At 43.3% G+C, this 24,275-nt stretch overlaps 1 protein-coding gene across 2 annotated transcripts in view; it reads right to left on the bottom strand.

Annotated features, from left to right (window-relative positions):
- The window catches only part of CCN6 (cellular communication network factor 6), a 28,790-nt gene extending 5,158 nt beyond the window's left edge, over nt 1-23,632 (bottom strand). For both annotated transcript variants that reach the window (XM_079938877.1, XM_079938876.1), the window contains exons 1-2: nt 23,544-23,632; nt 3,586-3,883 (exon numbers count right to left, since the gene is read on the bottom strand). In XM_079938877.1, coding sequence (XP_079795003.1) covers nt 3,586-3,883; nt 23,544-23,609 — 364 coding nt within the window. In that variant the 5' untranslated portion in view covers nt 23,610-23,632. The remainder of the gene's footprint in view (nt 1-3,585; nt 3,884-23,543) is intronic.
- Nucleotides 23,633-24,275: the final 643 nt, after the last annotated feature.

Raw genomic sequence — 24,275 nt, 5'->3', positions numbered from 1 at the left:
AGCCATGGCCACTGAGCCTGCGCATCCGGAGCCTGTGCTCCGCAACGGGAGAGACCACAGCAGTGAGAGGCCCGCATACCGCAAAAAAAAAAAAAAGTGAAAATTAGACATTTTCATTATATCGTAGATTATCAGCCCTGAGTAGTCACCTTCAAAATTAAGACCCTGTTCCCTGTTCTTGAGTAAAGTTAATAAAAAATCACTATGAGTATAGAACTGGGATAATGACTGTAAACCTCAGAGCTGGGTTGATGGCTGGTGAGACAGATATCCCCAGATGCCCAACAGGCTAGGATATATTCCTAGGGAGTTAGGATAAGTGAATGGGTGAAGAAATCATAAATTGTTCACAATACTGCACAGTAGCTGATGACCTTTCACAGAACTGGAAGGTCAAAACCTTTTCAGAATACTAAGATGTGACCGACTTCACTGTGTTGACATTTGTGCTGATGGTGCAAAAGCAGCAGTGGCTAAAACTGCTGCTGACACTTCAGCGTGAACCAAACTGTACAGGTTAGTCACTATTTTTCCTTGCCATACACTTGTACATAAACGTACTGTTTTTTAAAGTTCTTAGTTCTACCTAAGAATGTCCTTAATGACACAGTAAAAATTACTAATTTTATTAAATCTGAGTGATCAAATATACATGTCTTTTTAATATTCTGTGTGACAAAACAGGAAGTTACATAGAGCCTTTCTCTAGATAGTGTACCAAAGTACAATAGTTATCTCGAGGAAAAGCACCTATGTTATTGTTTGGGTTGTGGGCCGAAGTAACCACTTTTTTAGTGGTAATTTCCCCTGAAGAGATGCTTGACGGATACCTCATGGTTATTCAGACTTGGGTATTTGGCAGACATTTTCTTGAAAATCAACGAAACGAGCCTGTCACTTCAAGGAAAACAACTGACAGTACTTGTTGCCAGTAACAGAATTTAAGCTTTTGAGCAAAAATTAGAATTTTGGAAAACTTGTGTCCACCACTGAGATCTTTATAGCTACCCAATATGTAGACTTTTCTGAAAATTTTGGTACTAACTAATGTGATTTTTTAAAATATCCATATAACCCATTGCTCCAAACTGGTATTTTCCAAATAACCAGTGATGGTATTACAAAATTATACTTGAGGAAAAGCCCCATTCCAAGTGGGTCTTTGAATAGAGGAAAGTATTTTAATGTCACAGAGTCTGAAAAGGTCATTGATTTGGTTTCCGATTCCACACAATTAGCAGTGATGCAGCGAATTTTTAAGAAACTCCACTTCTCAAGTTTTAATATAATATGAAAAAAGAATATTCACAATTATCTGAAAAGTCTGTTAAAATATTCCTTCCTTTTCCAACAACGTATCTGTGTGAGGCTGGAATCCCTTCATATATTCCAAACTAAAACAACATATAGCAATATATTGAATGCAGAAGCAGATGTAAGAATCTATCTTCTGTTAAGCTAGGCATTAGAGAGATCTGCAAAAATGTAAAACAATTCCACTTCCACTCTTCTCTAATTTCTTTGTTTTTAAAGTAAAATTTTTTCACAAATAATATATTATTAATTTGCAATGGGTTTGTTATTTTTAAACGTATTAGTAAATATTTTTAAATTTCTAATCCATTAAATACTAAGAGGTAACTCACATAAACAAAAGCTCTTTGGTTCCTCATTAATTTCTAAGACTAAAGGGATCCTCAGACCAAAAAAAAGTTTAAAAACCATTGTTCTATAATGATGAATCAGCACATTCTCTGTAAAGTTATATCTTAAGCCTTTATAGACCATTCGGTCTCTGTTGCAACTACTAGACCCTGCTATTGTAGAGCAGCCACAGACTATATGTAACTGAACTGGTGTGGCTGTTCTCTGATAAAACATTATTTACAGAAACAGACTGTGGGGCGGATTTGGTCCCTGAGCCATAGTTTGTCACCCCAGTTATAGATCATCCCCACCCCCATCCTCATGGCTGTGCTCTGTTACAATACTCATCACACTGTACATAAAATTACTTGTGGAAAGATCTGTCTGACACAATAAACTCTGACTCCGCGAGGGCAGGACCTGTATCTCTTTTTTCCCTGTTGTGTCCCCACCTGCTGGTCATAGTGTCTAGCTCAGTAGTGGATGCTCACTAAGTGTTTGTTAGGTTAATGAAATACCTTGCCTGGCACTGTTTGGGAGAAAGGGGTATCCTGAATGCCAGAGTCTGATAGGTCACGTTTTTCCTGTTGAATTTCCATAAGTAATAGCTAACATTTTTGAGAATTTACTACATACCAGATATTGTGTCAGGTGTTTTGGGTTTTGTGTCTTCATTTCATTTGATCCTGCTAACAACTATAAAATAGGAAGTACATATAATATAACTGAGGCACAGAGAGGTTAAGCAACTTGATCAAGGTCACTCAGCAGACAGAACTCAGAATTTGAACCCAGAGCCTACATTCCTAACCAATACACAATAGTCAAGTGCTGACAGGGGCATCAGGCTATCAACTTGAACTGTTCCACACATTCAGTCCAACTCCAGAGATGTGCTCTCATTCCATACTTACAACCAAACTTCTGCTAGTAGTTTTCCTTCCCACTTAGACTTTTCTACAGAGTAACTTAACCACCCAGCTGACATGAGTATTTCTCTTCCCTTAGAAATTTTTTTTTAATCCTCAATAAATCGGTATCCTGAATTATTGTCAAGGCATAGGTTTAGATGGTCTCAAGCAGTCTCCAGAGCTGAGGCCCATAAAGCTGAGGATCCTGTTGTGATGTGGGGTGCCCCTATCTTCTATTTACAAATGTGCCTCAGTAAAACGTACAGTAACTTGGGCTTCCCTGGTGGTGCAGTGGTTAAGAATCCGTCTGCCAATGCAGGCAATGCAGGCCCTGGTCCGGGAAGATCCCACAAGCTGTGGAGCAACTAAGCCCGTGCGCCACAGCCACTGAGCCTGCCCTCTAGAGCCTGCGAGCTCTAGGCCGTGCTCCACAGCAAGAGAAGCCACCGCAGTGAGAAGCCCGCTCACCGCCACGAAGAGTAGCCCCCGCTCGCTGCAACTAGAGAAAGCCCGTGTGCAGCAATGAAGACCCAACGCAGCCAAAAATAAAATAAAATAAATTTTTAAAGTACAGTAACTTGACGGTTAGTTGGGAAGACTGAGATTAAAGCTGTATGTCTGAATACTAGATATACATCCTTACATTTTAAAAAAGATTATTTTTTAGTCACAGAAAAGGTTGAATTCAGATTGCTTCTGACAGTATTAACAAAAGCTGTCATTTGTGGCACTTTAATGAGTCAGGCCGTTTACATAATTTCTCCTATTTTTATCATTAAAAGCAATTACCTGAGAAGAACTGCAAGATCATTTCAATGCAATAGAAGTAACAGGTTTCTGAATGTGTGTGTAACATCTGCTCATTTCACATGGTGTCCAACATGAGAAGGCTAGTCTCACTGGTGCATGGAAACTAAACCCACCTCTTATTTAGTCACATTAAGCTGATTATTCCAAAGTAACAAGTGCAGGCAAAAATCCTGTCTAGACTCCACATTCGCCAGCCAGTGCAGAAGGAAACACTTACATGCACACACTCCAGTCTCGTACGTAGGCCCGTCTGCTGAGTAGTCACAGTACAGCCCTTTGTGGGGGTCGCAGAGGTCAGCTTCGTTGCAGGTGTCCCCTGGTTGCCTGGCACAGATTTTACAGCATCCACAGCCATCCCTCACCAGGCTCACTCCAGGAGGGCAGCTGGGCTTCTGGCGAGCGCACTGACAGGGCCAGTGACAAAACTGTTGACGATGGTGCACTTCTGCTACCTCACCAGGCCTTCCTTCGGGCGCCGTGTCTACCAGCCCAGTGCCCTGGGCCCTGCAGTAGAACTTCATTTGACAACAAAGGTGATGTTAGAAATGGTTCCTCAAACTAATTTCAGAGGTCTTCTGGAAATAGATTTCCCCCAGAGTACGAGAATATAGTGTGGTGAATTGTAATAATAATAGAATCTACCAGTATTTGACATGATCACTCGCTCCTTAAACTTTTCTGCGCTCAGCTTCCAACACATGACTCTTTCTCCTCCTTTCTCACTGATGGCTCCTTCTCAGTCTCCTCTGCTAGTTTCTTCTCATCATCTTCATCTCTAAACACTGAAACCCCCTGTGGGTAAAGACCTCTGAAGTAACTTCCCTCACTGCATCTCATATCTCCACCCAGGCCTCTCTTCTGAACTCAAACTGCCTACTTAACAGATCTCCACTTAGATGTTTGACAGGCATAGCAAACTTCACATGACCAAAAACAAACTCCCAATTCTCCCCTCCAATCTACTCTTCCTTACAAGGGAAGGAGAGAAGCAGGTGTGTCAGAGAAGATGTGATGCTAGAAGCAGAGGTAACACGATGCTTCTGCTGAAGGGGGGCGTCACAAGCCAAGGAATGCAAGCAGCTTATAAAGGCTGGAAAAGGCAAAGGACAGATCCTCCCCTAGACTCCCCGGAAGGAACACACAGCCCTGCCTTGATTTTAGCTCTGTTTCCAGACTACAGATGCCAGAACTGTAAGATAATAGATCTGTGCTGTTTGAAGACTGTAGCAATAGGAAACAATACACCCCATTTTACAAGGGAGGACTATGGGGCTCTGATTGCTTAACCTACTCCAGGTCGCATGTCAAGTAAGTGGAAGAAGAGGGACTTACACCACGCAGGCAGCTTCCAGAGCCTGAGCTCTCAATCCTTACCTTCCTCCCTTCCCCAGGCCAGGGCTTGCCACCAACCAGCTTTGATATTGAACAGATCACTGAATCTCTGCGTCTGTTTTTCCTCTCTAGCCCAGACTCTCCCCCTGAGCTCACAACTAACTCATTCATCTCTTCGGGGTATATCCCACTTTGATGTCCCACAAGCACCTCACTTTCTCCCTCCCCACAAGAAACTGCTCTCAGCTAGTCCCCATTTTAGTGAATGGTGGCATCATCCCCTGAGTTCCCCAAGCCAGGAAGCTAAGATCAACCTCACCTGTTCCATCTCCTTCATCCCTCGCACCCGAAGGTCAGCGACCTGCAGCACAACATTCAGGGCCCTCCTCATCTCTTGCATTCCTTAGATGCCTTAGCTTCTAGCGAGTGAAAGTGCCTGCGGTTCCCTGCATATCTGAGGCTGTTCCTTCTACCTGTAACCTTCTTCACCTGCCCCCACTCCTTCCCTGAGTTACCACCTTCTCCAGAAGACTTTCTATAACCTCTCCATGCTCCCTTTTACCTGTCGGTGTACTGAAGTTAGTGTATAAGTGCCTGTCTTCTCCACTCACCCTAAAGCTACCCAACCACAGGGAGTTGAGGTTCACTTGCTGGTGTACAAGTGGCACTTAGCACAGTGCCTGGCAAGTAATTTCTGTAATTAACTCTCAATTTTTATCTGATGGAACTGAAGGCAGTTGGACTGATACAGACATGCTAAACCTCTTTCCAACTCAAAAACCCTACATTTAAGGGACACCAAGTGGGGAAAGCGGTTGGGGGGGATGAATTGGGGGATTGGGATTGACATATATACACTAATATGTATAAAATAGATAGCTAATATAAAAAAAGAAAAAGTTTGGACAATGAAAAAGAGAGTCAGAATCAGAGAAAAAACAAAAACAACCCTACATTTAAAACTATCTGTTTGAAATTCCACCATTAAATCTTAAGCCTTTTTTTTTGCGCAGGCTCCGCGGCATGTGGGATCCTCCCGGACGGGGGCACGAACCTGTGTCCCCTGCATCGGCAGGAGGACTCTCAACCACTGCGCCACCAGGGAAGCCCAGCCTTTTTTCTTACCACTGATGAGACATGTATTCCCCAGAGTAACACTTTCAGCTACTATTTGAGTTGAATATACCACGTGAGAATAGACTTTGAGGATACAGTGCTGGGCTTCTGAAGGACGAGGAGGAACAATGGAAATCCCGAATGTAGGGGGGCAGAATATCAAGGCTACACGTAGCGAGCGCCTGCTTCGCATTCTTGCCCAGGTTCAGACGTGGTTACCAGGGACCCCTTGCCGGGTTCGGCGGCCTCTCAGCTGGGCTCATGTTCATGAACTTTCCGTCCTCCCCTCTCTAAGGTGTTGGACTCTCAATTCTTGGCTTTCATGACACCAGCCCCACACCCCTGCCCAGTTCTACCCCTACCTCTGGACATACTTTCTCAATCTCCTTTGCAGGCTCCTGTTACCCTGCATTTGACTTAGATCTAAGCTCACTGGTGTTTCGTGACCTTAATGTATTGCTGTTCTCACCCTGCACACTGTCTCTTGACCATCTCATCAACACCCTTGCCGTCATTTTTGACCCTATGCAGCTTCAAATATAAATTTCCATCCAGGACTGCCATGCTGAGTGCAGACCCATATAGCTGGCTGCCTACCGGACGTCTCCACTAGAACGTCCTACAGGAAAAACTCATGTCCCAAACTCAACATTGCCCCACCCACCCGAGACAGCTTCTCCATACCCTGGAGATAGGAAGCTAGGAGTCGTCCAGGTCATCTTCCTCTCCCTCACCTCCCATAGTCATTTAACAACTAATCCTGCTTATCATCCTTATAGCCCTAAAACTAGTCACTCTTCCCTCATTTTCACTGCTACCAAGTATTACTTCAGTAAGTTCCTAACCGGTCTCCCTCCCTCAAGAATGACTTCAACAAATCTACCACATCACTGCTTTAAGGATCTCTTAAAAAACATATCTGTCGGTCCCCAGCATCTCCACACAAAAAAACAAAACAAAACAAAAAACACTGTATCTAGTTCTGTAAAAAATGCCATTGGTAATTTGACAGGGATTGCATTGAATCTGTAGATTGCCTTGGGTAGTATAGTCATTTTCACAATATTGATTCTTCCAATCCAAGAACATGGTATATCTCTCCATCTATTTGTATCATCTTTAATTTCTTTCATCAGTGTCTTATAGTTTTCTGCATACAGGTCTTTTGTCTCCCTAGGTAGGTTTATTCCTAGGTATTTTATTCTTTTTGTTGCAGTGGTAAAGGGGAGTGTTTCCTTAGTTTCTCTTTCAGATTTTTCATCATTAGTGTATAGGAATGCAAGAGATTTCTGTGCATTAATTTTGCATCCTGCAACTTTACCAAATTCATTGATTAGCCCTAGTAGTTTTCTGGTGGCATCTTTAGGATTCTCTATGTATAGTATCATGTCATCTGCAAACAGTGACAGTTTTACGTCTTCCTTTCCAATTCGTATACCTTTTATTTCTTTTTCTTCTCTGATTGCTGTGGCTAGGATTTCCAAAACTATGTTGAATAATAGTGATGAAAGTGGACATCCTTGTCTTCTTCCTGATCTTAGAGGAAATGCTTTCAGTTTTTCACCATTGAGAATGATGTTTGCTGTGGGTTTGTTGTATATGGACTCTATTATGTTGAGGTAGGTTCCCTCTATGCCCACTTTCTGGAGAGTTTTTATAATAAATTGGTGTTGAATTTTGTCAAAAGCTTTTTCTGCATCTATTGAGATGATCGTATGGTTTCTATTCTTCAGTTTGTTACTATGGTGTATCACATTGATTGATTTGTGTATATTGAAGAATCCTTGCATCCCTGGTATAAATCCCACTCGATCATTGTGTATGATCCTTTTAATGTGTTGTTGGATTCTGTTTGCTAGTATTTTGTTGAGGATTTTTGCATCTATATTCATCAATGATATTGGTCTGTAATTTTCTTTTTTTGTAGTATCTTTGTCTGGTTTTGGTATCAGGGTGATGGTGGCCTCATAGAATGAGTTTGGGAGTGTTCCTTCCCTCTTCAGTTTTTTGGAAGAGCTTGAGAAGGATGGGAGTTACCTCTTGTTTAAATGTTTGATAGAATTCACAAATAAAATTTGTATGGACACACAAAAGACCCCAAATAGCCAAAGCAGTCTTGAGGGAAAGAAAAAGAGCTGGAAGAATCAGACTCCCTAACTTCAGACTATACTACAAAGCTACAGTAATCAAGACAATATGGTACTGGCACAAAAACAGAAAGATAGATCAATGGAACAGGATAGAAAGCCCAGAGATAAACCCACACACCTATCGTCAAATAATCTATCACAAAGGAGGCAAGGATATACAATGGAGAAAAGACACTCTCTTAAATAAGTGGTGCTAGGAAAACTGGACAGCTACATGGAAAAGAATGAAATTAGAACACTCCCTAACACCATACACAAAAATAAACTCAAAATGGATTAGAGACCTAAATGTAAGTCTGGACACTATAAAACTCTCAGAGGAAAACATATGAAGAACACTCTTTGACAGAAATCACAGCAAGATCTTTTTTGATCCACCTCCTACAATAATGGAAATAAAAACAAAAATAAACAAATGGGACCTACTGAAACTTCAAACCTTTTGCAAAGCAAAGGAAACTACAAACAAGACGAAAAGACAACCCTCAGAATGGGAGAAAATATTTGCAAACGAATCAATGCACAAAGAATTAATCTCGATCACTTCCGGGAAGATGGCGGAAGAGTAAGACGTGGAGATCACCTTCCTCCCCACAGATACACCAGAAATACATCTACACGTGGAATAACTCCTACAGAACACCTACTGAACACTGGCAGAAGACCTCAGACCTCCCAAAAGGCAAGAAACCCCCCACGTACCTGGGTAGGAAAAAGAAAAAAGATAGGGACGGGACCTGCACCAGTGGGAGGGAGCTGTGAAGGAGGAAAGGTTTCCACACACTAGGAAGCCCCTTCGCGGGTGGAGACCACGGGTGGCGGAGGGGGAAGCTTCGGAGCCGCGGAGGAGAGCACAGCAACAGGGGTGCGTGGGGCAAAGCGGAGAGATTCCCGCACAGAGGATCGGTGCCGACCGGCACTCACCAGCCCGAGAGGCTTGTCTGCTCCCCCGCCGGGGCGGGTGGGGCTGGGAGATGAGGCTCGGGCTGTGGTTGGAGCACAGGGAGAGGACTGGGGTTGGCAGCGTGAACACAGCCTGCAGGGGGTTAGTGCGCCACGGCTGGCCCGGAGGGAGTCCGGGGAAAAGTCTGGACCTGCCGAAGAGGCAAGAGACTTTCGCTTCCCTCTTTGTTTCCTGGTGCGTGAGGAGAGGGGATTAAGAGCGCTGCTTAAAGGAGCTCCAGAGACGGGCGCGAGCCGCGGCTAAAAGTGCGGACCCCCAGACACAGGCATGAGACGCTAAGGCTGCTGCTGCCACCACCAAGAAGCCTGTGTGCGAGCACAGGTCACTATCCACACCCCTCTTCCGGGAAGCCTGTGCAGCCCGCCACTGCCAGGGTCCCGGGATCCAGGGACAACTACCCCGGGAGAACGCACTGCCTGCCTCAGGCTGGTGCAACGTCACGCCGGCCTCTGCCGCCGCAGGCTCGCCCCGCACTCCGTGCCCCTCCCTCCTCCCGGCCTGAGTGAGCCAGAGCCCCCGAATCAGCGGCTCCTTTAACCCCGTACTGTCTGAGCGAAGAACAGACGCCCTCCAGCGACCTACACGCAGAGGCGGGGCCAAATCCAAAGCTGAGCCCCTGGGAGCTGTGAGAACAAAGAAGAGAAAGGGAAATCTATCCCAGCAGCCTCAGAAGCAGCGGATTAAAGCTCCACAATCAACTTGATGTACCCTGCATCTGTGGAATACATGGATAGACAACGAATCATCCCAAATTAAGGAGGTGGACTTTGAGAGCAAGATTTATGATTTTTCCCCTTTTCCTCCTTTTGTGAGTGTGTATGTGTATGCTTCTCTGTGAGATTTTGTCTGTATAGCTTTGCTTCCACCATTTGTCCCAGAGTTCTATCCATCCGTTGTTTTTTTCTCCTAAGAATTATTTTTTAATAACTTTATATTTTATCTTACTTTATTTTATTTTACTTTATCTTCTTTATATCTTCCTTCCCTTCCTTCCTTCCTCCCTCCCTCCCTGCTTCCTTCCTTCCTTTCTTTCTTTCTCCTTCTATTAACTCTTTCTTTCTACTTTTTCTCCCTTTTCTTCTGAGCCGTGTGGATGAAAGGCTCTTGGTGCTGCAGTCAGGAGTTAGTGCTGTACCTCTGAGATGGGAGAGCCAACTTCAGGACACTGGTCCACAAGAGACCTCCCAGCTCCGCATAATATCAAATGGTGAAAATCTCCCAGAGATCTCCATCTCAACACCAGCACCCAGCTTCACTCAACGACCAGCAAGGTACAGTGCGGGACATCCTATGCCAAACAACTAGCAAGACAGGAACACAACCCCACCCATTAGCAGAGAGGCTGCCCTAAATCATAATAAGTCCACAGACACCCCAAAACACACCACCAGACGTGGACCCGCCCACCAGAAAGACAAGATCCATCCTCATCCACCAGAACACAGGCACTAGTCTCCTCCACCAGGAAGCCTACACAACCCACTGAACCAACCTTAGCCACTGGGGACAGACACCAAAAACAATGGGAACTATGAACCTGCAGCCTGCAAAAAGGAGGCCCCAAACACAGTAAGATAAGCAATATGAGAAGACAGAAAAACACACAGCAGATGAAGGAGCAAGATAAAAACCCACCAGACCTAACAAATGAAGAGGAAATAGGCAGTCTACCTGAAAAACAATTGAGAATACTGATAGTAAAGATGATCCAAAATCTTGGAAATAGAATAGAGAAAATGCAAGAAACATTTAACAAGGACCTAGAAGAACTAAAGATGAAACAAACAATGATGAACAACACAATAAATGAAATGAAGAATACTCTAGAAGGGATCAATAGCAGAATAACTGAGGCAGAATAACGGATAAGTGACCTGGAGGATAAAATAGTGGAAATAACTACTGCAGAGCAGAATAAAGAAAAAAGAATGAAAAGAACTGAGGACAGTCTCAGAGACCTCTGGGACAACATTAAACACACCAACATTCAAATTATAGGGGTTCCAGAAGAAGAAGAGAAAAAGAAAGGGACTGAGAAAATATTTGAAGAGATTATAGTTGAAAACTTCCCTAATATGGGAAAGGAAATAGTTAATCACGTCCAGGAAGCACAGAGAGTCCCATACAGGATAAATGCAAGGAGAAATACGCCAAGACACATATTAATCAAACTGTGAAAAATTAAATACAAAGAAAGCATATTAAAAGCAGCATGGGAAAAACAACAAATAACACACAAGGGAATCCCCATAAGGTTAACAGTTGATCTTTCAGCAGAAACTCTGCAAGCCAGAGGGCACTGGCAGGACATATTTAAATTGATGAAGGAGAAAAACCTGCAACCAAGATTACTCGACCCAGCAAGGATCTCATTCAGATTTGATGGAGAAATTACAACTTTTACAGACAAGCAAAAGCTGAGAGAGTTCAGCACCACCAAACCAGCTTTACAACTGCTAAAGGAACTTCTCTAGGCAAGAAACACAAGAGAAGGAAAAGACCTACAATAACGAACCCAAAACAATTAAGAAAATGGGAATAGGAACATACATATCGATAATTACCTGAAATGTAAATGGACTAAATGCTCCCACCAAAAGACGCAGATTGGCTGAATGGATACAAAAACAAGACCCATATATTTGCTGTCTACAAGAGACGCACTTCAGACCTAGGGACACATACAGACTGAAAGTAAGGGGATGGAAAAAGATATTTCATGAAAATGGAAACCAAAAGAAAGCTGGAGTAGCAATTCTCATATCAGACAAAATAGACTTTAAAATAAAGACTATTAGAAGAGACAAAGAAGGACACTACATAATGATCAAGGGATTGATCCAAGGAGAAGATATAACAACTGTAAATATTTATGCACCCAACATAGGAGCAACTCAATACATAAGGCAAATACTAACAGCCATAAAGGGGGAAATCGACAGTAACACATTCATAGTAGGGGACATTAACACCCCATTTTCACCAATGGACAGATCATCCAAAATGAAAATAAATAAGGAAACACAAGCTTTAAATGATACATTAAACAAGATGGACTTAATTGATATTTATAGGACATTCCATCCAAAAACAACAGAATACACATTTTTCTCTAGTGCTCATGGAACATTCTCCAGGATAGCTCATATCTTGGGTCACAAATCAAGCCTTGGTAAATTTAAGAAAATTGAAATTGTATCAAGTATCTTTTCCGACCACAATGCTATGAGACTAGATATCAATTACAGGAAAAGATCTATAAAAAATACAAACACATGGAGGCTAAACAATACACTACTTAATAACGAAGTGATCACTGAAGAAATCAAAGAGGAAATCAAAAAATACCTAGAAACAAATGACAATGGAGACACGACGACACAAAACCTATGGGATGCAGCAAAAGCAGTTCTAAGAGGGAAGTTTATAGCAATACAATCCTACCTTAAGAACAAGAAACATCTCGAATAAACAAGCTAACCTTACACCTAAAGCAATTAGAGAAAGAAGAACAAAAAAACTCAAAGTTAGCAGAAGGAAAGAAATCATAAAAATCAGATCAGAAATAAATGAAAAAGAAATGAAGGAAACGATAGCAAAGATCAATAAAACTAAAAGCTGGTTCCAAGAGAAGATAAACAAAATTGATAAACCATTAGCCAGACTCATCAAGAAAAAAAGGAAGAAGACTCAAATCAATAGAATTAGAAATGAAAAAGAAGTAACAACTGACACTGCAGAAATACAAAAGGTCATGAGAGATTACTACAAGCAACTCTATGCCAATAAAATGGACAACCTGGAAGAAATGGACAAATTCTTAGAAAGGCACAACCTGCCAAGACTGAATCAGGAAGAAATAGAAATTATGAACAGACCAATCACAAGCACTGAAATTGAAACTGTGATTAAAAATCTTCCAACAAACAAAAGCCCAGGACCAGATGGCTTCACAGGCAAATTCTATCAAACATTTAGAGAAGAGCTAACACCTATCCCTCTCAAACTCTTCCAAAATATAGCAGAAGGAGGAACACTCCCAAACTCATTCTACGAGGCCACCATCACCCTGATACCAAAACCAGACAAGGATGTCACAAAGAAAGAAAACTACAGGCCAATATCACTGATGAACATAGATGCAAAAATCCTCAACAAAATACTAGCAAACAGAATCCAACAGCACATTAAACGGATCATACACCATGATCAAGTGGGGTTTATTCCAGGAATGCAAGGATTCTTCAATATACGCAAATCAATCAACGTGATACACCACATTAACAAATTGAAGGAGAAAAACCATATGATCATCTCAATAGATGCAGAGAAAATTTCGACAAAATACAACACCCATTTATGATAAAAACCCTGCAGAAAGTAGGCATAGAGGGAACGTTCCTCAACATAATAAAGGCCATATATGACAAACCCACAGCCAACATCATCCTCAATGGTGAAAAACTGAAACCTTTTCCACTAAGATCAGGAACAAGACAAGGTTGCCCACTCTCACCACTCTTATTCAACATAGTTTTGGAAGTTTTAGCCACAGCAATCAGAGAAGAAAGGGAAATAAAAGGAATCCAACTAGAAAAGAAGAAGTAAAGCTGTCACTATTTGCAGATGACATGATACTATACATAGAGAATCCTAAAGATGCTACCAGAAAACTACTACAGCTAATCAATGAATTTGGTAAAGTAGCAGGATACAAAATTAATGCACAGAAATCTCTGGCATTCCTATACACTAAGGATGAAAAATCTGAAAGTGAAATCAAGAAAACACTCCCATTTACCATTGCAACAAAAAGAATAAAATATCTAGGAAAAAACCTACCCAAGGAGACAAAAGACCTGTATGCAGAAAAGTATGAGACACTGATGAAAGAAATTAAAGATGATACAAATAGATGGAGAGATATACCATGTTCTTGGATTGGAAGAATCAATATTGTGAAAATGACTCTACTACCCAAAGCCATCTACAGATTCAATGCAATCCCTATCAAACTACCACTGGTATTTTTCACAGAACTACAACAAAAACTTTCACAATTTGTATGGAAACACAAAAGACCCCGAATAGCCAAAGCAATCTTGAGAATGAAAAACGGAGCTGGAGGAATCAGGCTCCCTGACTTCAGACTATACTACAAATCTACAGTAATCAAGACAGTATGGTACTGGCACAAAAACAGAAAGATAGATCAATGGAACAGGATAGAAAGCCCAGAGATAAACCCACGCACATATGATCACCTTATCTTTGATAAAGGAGGCAGGAATGTACACTGGATAAAGGACAGCCTCTTCAATAAGTAGTGCTGGGAAAACTGGACAGGTACATGTAAAACTATGAGATTAGATCAATCCCTAACACCATACACAAACATAAGCTCAAAATGGATTAAAGACCTAAATGTAAGGCCAGAAACTATCAAACTCTTAGAGGAAAACATAGGCAGGACACTCTATGACATAAATCACAGCAAGATCCTTTTTGACCCACCTCCTAGAGAAATGGAAATAAAAACAAAAATAAACAAATGGGACCTAATGAAACTGCAAAGCTTTTGCACAGCAAAGGAAACCATAAACAGGACCAAAAGACAACGCTTAGAATGGGAGGAAATATTTGCAAATGAAGCAACTGACAAAGGATTAATCTCCAAAATTTATAAGCAGCTCATGCAGCTTAATAACAAAAAAACAAACAACCCAATCCAAAAATGGGCAGAAGACCTAAATAGACATTTCTCCAAAGAAGGTATACAGACTGCCAACAAACACATGAAAGAATGTTCAACATCATTAATCCTTAGAGAAATGCAAATCAAAACTACGAGATATCATCTCACACCAGTCAGAATGGCCATCATCAAAAAATCTAGAAACAATAAATGCTGGAGAGGGTGTGGAGAAAAGGGAACCCTCTTGCGCTGTTGGTGGGAATGTAAATTGATACAGCCACTGTGGAGAACAGTATGGAGGTTCCTTAAAAAACTACAAAAGCAATCCCACTACTGGGCATATACCCTGAGAAAACCATAATTCAAAGAGTCATGTACCAAAATGTTCATTGCAGCTCTATTTACAATAGCCCAGAGGTGGAAACAACCTAAGTGTCCATCATCGGATGAATGGATAAAGAAGATGTGGCACATATATACAATGGAATATTACTCAGCCATAAAAAGAAACGAAATTGAGCTATTTGTAATGAGGTGCATAGACCTAGAGTCTGTCATACAGAGTGAAGTGAGTCAGAAAGAGAGAGACAAATACTGTATGCTAACACATATATATGGAATTTAAGGGAAAAAAATGTCATGAAGAACCTAGGGGTAAAACAGGAATAAAGACACAGACCTACTAGCGAATGGACTTGAGGATATGGGGAGGGGGAAGGGTGAGCTGTGACAAAGCGAGAGAGAGGCATGGACGTATATACACTACCAAACTTAAGGTAGATAGCTAGTGGGAAGCAGCCGCATAACACAGGGAGATCAGCTAGGTGCTTTGTGACCGCCTGGAGGGGTGCGATAGGGAGGGTGGGAGGGAAGGAGACACAAGAGGGAAGAGATATGGGGACATATGTATATATATAACTGATTCATTTTGTTGTAAAGCAGAAACTAACACACCATTGTAAAGCAATTATACTCCAATAAAGATGTTAAAAAAAAAAAAGAAGCCAAAAAAAAAAAAAAGAACCTCAGTGACTTATGGGACAACCTCAAGCATACATGTAACTAGAGTCACAGAAGGAATAGAAGAGACCAAAAATACTTGGAGAAATTTTGTTTGAAATTTTTTCAAAATTTGATGGAAATTACAAACCCACAGATTCAAGAAACTTAATGAGCTCTGTCCAGATTGAAATGACCATTTTTCCTTTGTACCCTGTTGTATCCCATACATATTTTTTATCACAGAAACTGTAACATTTGAATGCACTTTTTTGCCTGTCTCCCTACAGCAAATTGTGAGCAACTTTAAGGCAGAATAGTGCATGGCATATGATAAATACTCAATAAACCAAAGTTCTCAAATGCTAAAAAAAAAAAAAAGAATTAATCTCCAAAATATATAAACAGCACATGCAGCTCAATATTAAAAAAACAAACAACCCAATCAAAAAATGGGCAGAAGACCTAAATAGACATTTCTCCAAAGAAGACATACAGATGGCCAAGAAGCACATGAAAAGCTGCTGAACATCACTAATTATTAGAGAAATGCAAATCAAAACTACAATGAGGTATCACCTCACACCAGTTAGAATGGGCATCATCAGAAAATTTACAATCAACAAATGCTGGAGAGGGTGTGGAGAAAAGGGAACCCTCTTGCACTGTTGGTGGAAATGTAAATTGATACAGCCACTATGGAGAACAGTATGGAGGTTCCTTAAAAAACTAAAAATAGAATTACCATATGACCCAGCAATCCCCACTACTGGGCATATACCCAGAGAAAACCATAATTCAAAAAGACACATGCACCCCAGTGTTCATTGCAACACTATTCACAATAGCCAGGTCATGGAAGCAACCTATATGCCCATTGACAGATGAATGGATAAAGAAGGTGTGGTACATATATACAATGGAATATTACTCAGCCATAAAAAGGAACGAAATTGGGCCATTTGTAGAGACATGGTTGGATCTAGAGACTGTCATACAGAGTGAAGTAAGTCGGAAAGAGAAAAACAAATATCGTATATTAACGCACATATGTGGAAACTAGAAAAATGGTACAGATGAACCTGTTTGCAGGGCAGAAATTGAGACACAGATGTAGAGAACAAACGTATGGACAACAAGGGGGGAAAGTGGTGGCGGGGGTGGAGGTGGTGGTGTGATGGATTGGGAGATTGGGATTGACATGCATACAATAATATGTATAAAATGGATAACTAATAAGAACCTGCTGTATAAAAAATAAATAAAATTTAAAAATTTTTTAATTTTAAAAAAACCACTGTATCTGATTTTACTCCTCATCTCCTTGAAGCCCATCCAGTGGCTCCCCACTGTCAACAATATATGGTCCAAACTTCTGAGCATGGTATCTAAACCCTCTGTGTGCTGGTCCTCGCCTTCCTCTCCAGCCGTAGCACTCAATGCACTCTCCTCCTATGCCATGCACCTGACAAGAGGCACCAGGTCAGTTTCTCCTCCTCTGAGGTCAGGCTTTTCCTCACATTGCTCCCTCTAATGAAATGCCCGCTCCCCAAACTTCCCACCTGGGGACACCTGTTTATCTTTCCAGTCTGGAAGCATTTCTATATGATCTCCGAGGTCACAGGTAACACGGTTGAAAACTAAGGATAAAGAGAAAATCTTGGAATCAGCCTGAGAAAGGGGGAGTATTACACACAGGAGAATAACAGTAAGTATGAGATCTGACTTCTCATCAAAAGAAGGAAACCAAGATGCTCTTCAATAGGTGAGTGGATGAACTGTGATACATCCAGACAGTGGAACATTATGCAGTGCTAAAAGGAAATGAGCTATCAAGCCTTGAAAAGACATGCATATCACTAAGTGAAAGAAGCCAATCTGAAAAGGCTACATACTGTATGACTCCAACTACATGACATTCTGGAAAGGGCAAAACTATGGAGACAGTAAAACGATCAGTGGTTGCCAGGGGTTGGGGGAAGGGATAAACAGGTGGCACACAGAGGATTTTTAGGGCAGCGAAAATACTCTGTACAATATTGTCATAGTGGATACATGTCATTACACATCTGTCCAAACTCAGAAGGTACAACACCAAGAGTGAACCGTAACGTAAGCGATGGATGCTGGATGGTTATGATGTGCCAGTGTGGTTCATCAGTTGTGTACCACTTTTGTGGGGGACACAGATAATCCGGGGGGAGGGGAGGCAGTGCACAGGAAATCTCTGTACCTTTCTCTCAAACTTGCTGTGACCCTAAAACTACGCCAAAAAAAACTATGTCTTTAAAAAAGGAGGTGGAGAAGGAGAGCAAGGCCCCCAGACAGAATGTTGAAAGAAAAAAAACTGTCAACCTGAGGTTCTTTCTCCAGTGGAATTATCTTTTAAAAATGAGGGTAAAATTAAAGACATTTCCAGATACAGAAAAGCTGAGAGAAATTGTTGCTAGCATACCTGTCTCACAAGAAATACTAAAGGAAGCTCTTCAGTCTGAAGGGAAAATTACAATAGATAGTACTTTAGAAATGCAGGAAGAAATCAAGGGTCCCAGAAATGGCAAATATGTGGGTAAATGTAAAAAACTGTACATAATTTTTTCTTCAGACATTTTGATTGTTTTCAAAATCAAAAGCTCAAGACCACAAAAGAATCATCAGAATAATACAACAGAAACAAGGAGGGGTCTTGACCACAGAGCTGAGCTTTAGTATAACTCTGGGATTTCGATAACTTTCATTTATTTGATCTTTGAGCCTCAATCCTCCTCTGTAAAACAGGGCTAATAATATCCACTTTGCAAGGTTATTTTGAGGATTAAGATAATGACTAAAGTGCATAGCACAGTGCACGGCACATAGTAGATTTTCTATAAATGGTAGGTATTATCAGACCCTTAACTTTGCCGTTAAGCATAATATTTTCTTGTTGCTCGCTATATAACCCCTTCTTGTGTTTGTTTTTACTTTGGGCACATCTCTCTCTGTTGGAATATTTGCTGTTTAGGGAGATGCTGTAGTTCTCAGTCAACAAAAATGACAGGGTTTTTCTCAAGAGCAGTGGAATAGGCAATAGGCAGCCCCATCTCACCCCTACTGGAGAAAAGCACCCCTCCACATAATGGTACCACTGACTCTTATGACCCTTTTAAAATCTTCAATCTCTCCACATATAACAATTTTCAACCCCTTGTTTTCTAAAATACATCTACGACTTACTGCCTCAATCAAATTAACTCACAGACACATCCCTGTACTCTAAATAACCACGTTTCAAAAGCTCTGTCTTCTGGGCTAGCGAAAACCTCCACCATGTAAATAAATCCATAAATAAGTCACCCTGTTTTAATGGTCTTAATAAAAAATACTAAAGCAAAGAATTGCTCATATTAAATTAAACTTCCCCTTGGTCTGCTGTGTGAAATACTTAAAAATCCCGTGGACTGATTCCTTTTCATGAAAAGTGAAAAACTCATGGGTTAAGAAAAAAGAAATAGAATGTTTTAAAAATATAAATGTTTGCTCTGAAAAGCTTCTTTCCTACAAGGACAGGCTTAGCTGAAGAAAGCCATTAGGATCACTTTTTCCAGCGGCTCTGTGCCTTCCGCCCGGGCTGGCGCCCGCAGAGGACCACAGCCACCCCGCCCGCAGGGCTGCCGCTCCCCAAGTGCGTGTGCCAGCAGACTCCCGTAAAAAATACACCGTATGAAAATCTGGGAGCTGGTCAAACATATCGGAAGCAGGATTAAGTGCCCTTCCCCGAAAGGGAGAAATGTTTTTCACTCTTTCCCGAAGCTAATGAACCACAACAGGACTCGATTTGGAGAGGAAAATGGCTCCCTATTCGTCTGCAAGTATTCCCACAAGGAATGCATCTCTCCTCTTCCCCCATCTTCTCTTCCTTTTTATCTCTGACCTGAGGAAATAGGAGTCGCCGCATCCCCTGGGGGAAGGAGTGGTGGGAGAGCCAGGACGTACCTGTGACAGAGCAGCCAGGAGAAGCGTGGAGAGGAGCGGCCCTCGCATGGCCCCGGCCCGGCCGCGCGCAGCCGGAGATGCGAGGCCAGCGCACAAAGCTCCCCTGTCTCTCCAGGAGAAAGGACCCACGCCTCCACCTCTCCCGGCTCCTGACTTCGTGCTCCCGCTCTCAGACTCTGCTTTCGCTTTCCCAGATCCCTTTTACTGCCCTGTTTACTTTCAGGCGACTCTTCTCATATTTACCTTTGCGGTGGCCTGGAGCGCACTCCTCCCGGGACTGAGAAGGGCAGATCAGGGGTGACTTCTGTTTGAGGAGCTGTCCCACCTGCTCTAGAGATCAGAGCCCGCCTTGGGCAAAATGGTGAAGTTAGACGCAGTTACCCGCCTTGCCCTCAGCCTCTCGTCTGGGTTTGCCTCTCCAAGCCCTCTCTGAGCTGCTTGCTTTCCCCAGTCCTCAAGCACAGGGTACCAGCCTGGCCTCTGGCCACAGCACCCCATCACAGCCTGCTGCGTCTGGGCTTCTCCCTCCACATGGTAACAGGTTCCCACAGGCCTTCCCTCACTCCCCAGCTTCTACTCACAGTGCCCTGTACTTATCTCTGTTACAGCACGTTCCTCATAGCAGGTGGATTAGGTTTGGGAAAAAAATGTAGATTGAACCCAGGTGGACGCCTGCAGGGCCTGAGGGAAGCCCCTTTCTGTGGCTGCAGCCCCATGATAGATGAGAGTAAAGTTAACCCCAATCTTTTGGGGCTAAGATAAGACAACTACACTAGTAGCAATCATTCATTTAACAAATTAAGATTATTTTTAAATTTATTACAGATTTGTACCCCCCTCTCCTTCTAATTCTCACCTCCCTGGCATGTGTGGTCACCAGCCCATGTCCTCCTGTGTCCCACTGTGTGTGACCTTGGCTTACCCAGCTTCTCAACCTTGGTCTTTGTCCGTGTGTCTTGACATGCATCTGTGACGGGGCTTCGACTTCTTGTGGATCCAGTGTCTGGTCCATCTTCCTGCCCCCATCCTAGGGCCGATTTCTATCCCTTTTGACCTGTGACCTATCCTCCCTTTACCTGTTGCCTCTCCTGGGCTCACTGCTCACCTTTGTTTCTATGTATAAGGACACAGTGACTGACGCTCATTCAGTCCCAAGCCCAAGACCTGGGGAAAAACTGGGCTCCCTGCCAACAACAGGGAATCTGGGGTCCTGGGAGAGCCAGGGACTCCATAAAGTGTGCAGACATCCCCTACACAATTTACTAAGTAGTCAGTTACGCCATAATTACATACACAGCAAACACCAAGGAATACCAAGCACAGTTCTGGTGTCATCTCTTCATCCTTCCTCCCTGAGAAACAGGACAAAACCTGTGTAACAGGGAAAAACCTCTGCATTCTATTACAAGTCAATCACTAAAGGGATGCTGCCTATAAGCTAAAATTAACATAATGGCCCATCTCTGGGAACCCTGCCTCCCAGGTAATGAGAGTTAAGCTAAAATACCTTTGTTTAGCTCACAGGAAACATTCTGACCAGGCCCACCTGTGAATGGCTGCAGGAAGGAAGAAACGAACACACCCCCTCCAGAGCTGGATCAGAACTAAGGCTTCACCCCCTCCCCTTTTAGTATAAACGAAGCCTGAATTCTAACTCGGGGAAGATGGTTCTTTGGGACCGCCCATCTTCTCCGTCTGCTGGCTTTCTGAATAAAGTCGCCACTCCTTGCCCCAACACCTCGGTCTCTCGATTGATTTGCCCGTCCTGCCATGAGCAGGATAAACATGGACTCAGTAACACCTGAGAACGGCCTAGTGAAGGAAGATGGGTCTGTGTTGGTCCAATCTTATCTGTTTTTGTCTCTCTGGTTTAACATCATCTGATCTTTGGGTTCCCAGCCTCAGTGATTCATGCACCACACCGGCCATGAGAAAGGATCATTTCTCATTTCCTCGCTGGTCCATCAAAAGCAGAAAAATCTACGCCCAGGATTAACATATTCATCAGCTACATCCGTCCTCTTCCAAGTGTGATACTGCACCTATCTGTTCAGTGTTTGAACTTAAGGAGATTCATGTTCCTCCCGTGTGCCCTCTGTGAAATGCTGGCAGCAGCAGCCGTTCTTCTGCAAATGTCTTCCCTCCCTCGGCAGTCTCTCTGCCACAGGGCAGGGGAAGGTGTCATACTCCCCATCCTCGCCTCTTGGTAGCAAAGGAACATCTTAGTTGAGAATGAACTTGCGAATCCTCCTCCGGGGTGCAGGATGGCTGGGCTCTGGGTTACTCACTGTGGCTTGTGTTCAGACATCTCCAGCCATGGGCATGCTCCTCTTTAACTATTTCAAGCCCACTACAGACGGACTGAGTGACTATCATATTTCTAGAGGTTGGGGCTGCCATCTTCTACTGTAGACATCAAGAGCCATCACAGTGTGTGTCTTGCTGTGAGCACTTTCCTACATTATCTCATTGAACAAAATGCTCATCTGCCTGGGAGTTCATTTCACAAGTGTTCAGCTTGAGATGTACATTCAAGTAGACATGTCATTGAGCATAACTAATATCTGCAAGATGTTTCATGATTTACAAGGAAGTTCACATGCATTATCTTTTTTAATTTCACAGCTCAGTGAGGTATGCAAAAGCAGTATTACCATCCTCATTTAGCAGATTAAAAAGTTGAGGTTAAGTGATTGCACTTGGTCCATAAAACACACTTAATCCCAGCCCTCTAGAGCTATGTAATCTACTGAGAGCGAAGATGCTAAACAAATAAACACGCAAAATATCCATGATTAAAAATTGAATAAAGGCTAAAGGCTAATAATAAAGAACAAGAAATTACAAGAGAGAATGATAGGTAAGAGCTAATTTAAATCAGGGGGCAGGGAGGACACCTGTAAGGCAGTGACACAAAGAGTTGAGAGAGAGGTACTTCCCTGGTGGCGCAGTGGTTAAGGATCCGCCTGCCAATGCAGGGGACACAGGTTCGTTCCCTGGTCCGGGAAGATCCCACACACCGCAGAGCAAATAAGCCCGTGCGCCACAACTACTGAGCCTGCGCTCTAGAGCCCGTGAGCCACAACTCCTGAGCCCACGTGCCACAACTACTGAAGCCTGCGCGCCTAGAGCCCGTGCTCCACAACAAGAGAAGCCACCGCAATGAGAAGCCCACACACCGCAACAAAGAGTAGCCCTCGCTTGCCGCAACTAGAGAAAGCCCGTGTGCAGCAACAAAGACCCAACGCAGCCAAAAATAAATAAATAAAATAAGTAAGTTTACTAAAAAAAGAAAAGAGTTGAGAGAGGAAGCCAGCTGAAGAGTCAGGAAGACTCCTGGTCCAGTGGTCTCTCCACTGGCAAAACACACACCTCTGGTGGTGACAAGCTCCATCTGTGAAGAACATGTGCCACTGCCCTTCCTGTAAGATTCCTGAGCTTGTTCTAACAGCATCACAACTAGAATAGTCCCTTCTCCTGGGTCATCTGGGCAGGCAGAGATCAGCCTCCACACCTCCGTCAGTGCACTGAGCATGGGATGAGTCTCCCTTTCCTCACCCCGTCCTTCTTTTCCTCGCTTATTGGTTGTGGAGAGGAAGCTATTGTTAGTCCGAGAAAAGAACCGACATTGTTGGTGTAGTCGGGCGCTGAACGTGGGTGTCAGTGAAAGTAGAGCTTTAATAATAACCGCCGCTGGGCTTCCCTGGTGGCGCAGTTGTTGAGAGTCCGCCTGCCGATGCAGGGGATGCGGGTTCGTGCCCCGGTCTGGGGAGATCCCACATGCCGCGGAGCAGCTGGGCCCATGAGCCATGGCCGCTGAGCCTGCATGTCCGGAGCCTGTGCTCCGCAACGGGAGAGGCCACAACAGTGAGAGGCCCGCATATCGCAAAAAAAAAAAACAAAACCAAAAAACCAAAAAAATAATAACCGCCGCTAACAATTACCAAGTGCTCAGGGCGCCTCATCGTTGTGCCGAGCGCTGTACGCGTGTGGACTCCGCTGCCCCTCATTGCATCACTGCCGGGGAGGTACAGTTATCACCATCTCTGAGGAAGCTGAGGCAAGGCCACGTGGATAGCAAAAGGTAGAACCAAGAATCCAAGCATTTAATCCCCTGCTCTGCTGCCCCTCTGCCTGGCCTGTAAATTACACAGAAACCCGCAGCAGGATGATTTATTGAGATAACTAATTTGCACCGCATTTTCAAAGCTTTTTCCTTTCCTGCTCACCTCTCTAGTTTCAAGAAGTTAGTGAGGCCATTTATATGTCCCTCTCTCCATCCTCCAAGCAGAAGAAGGAAGCTACTGCAATGCTTTCTCTCGTCTTTTAGGGAACTGGATCTCACTGAAGAGGTGCTGCTGGGAGAGAAGAGAGGAGTGAGTCTGAGGCAGCCAAGAGAAGGAGGAAGCTCGGGAGGCCGGTGGGGAGGGGTGGGCGGTAAGGACTGGACACTCGGGCCACCTCCGCACAAGTTCCCCGAGGACCTCCGTGCACGTACAGAGCCTTCAGTGCCTATGCAGACGTGGCCCGTCGGGGTGTGGGCAGGAAGCTCAGCAAGGGAAGACCAGAGGCCTGGCCTCTTCTCCAGGCACCAGCTAGGCCTCCTGGATTGTTGATCAACCTCTGCTGGCGGCAGTGGTGGAACGGGGAGGAGCCCTCCAATGACGGCTTCGAAT

The sequence above is a fragment of the Stenella coeruleoalba genome (genome assembly GCF_951394435.1).
Source record: "Stenella coeruleoalba genome assembly, chromosome: 12".
Classification (NCBI taxonomy): Eukaryota; Metazoa; Chordata; class Mammalia; order Artiodactyla; family Delphinidae; genus Stenella; species Stenella coeruleoalba.
Note: the sequence above shows the minus strand (reverse complement) of the source record. Positions and strands in the feature narration are given on the sequence as shown.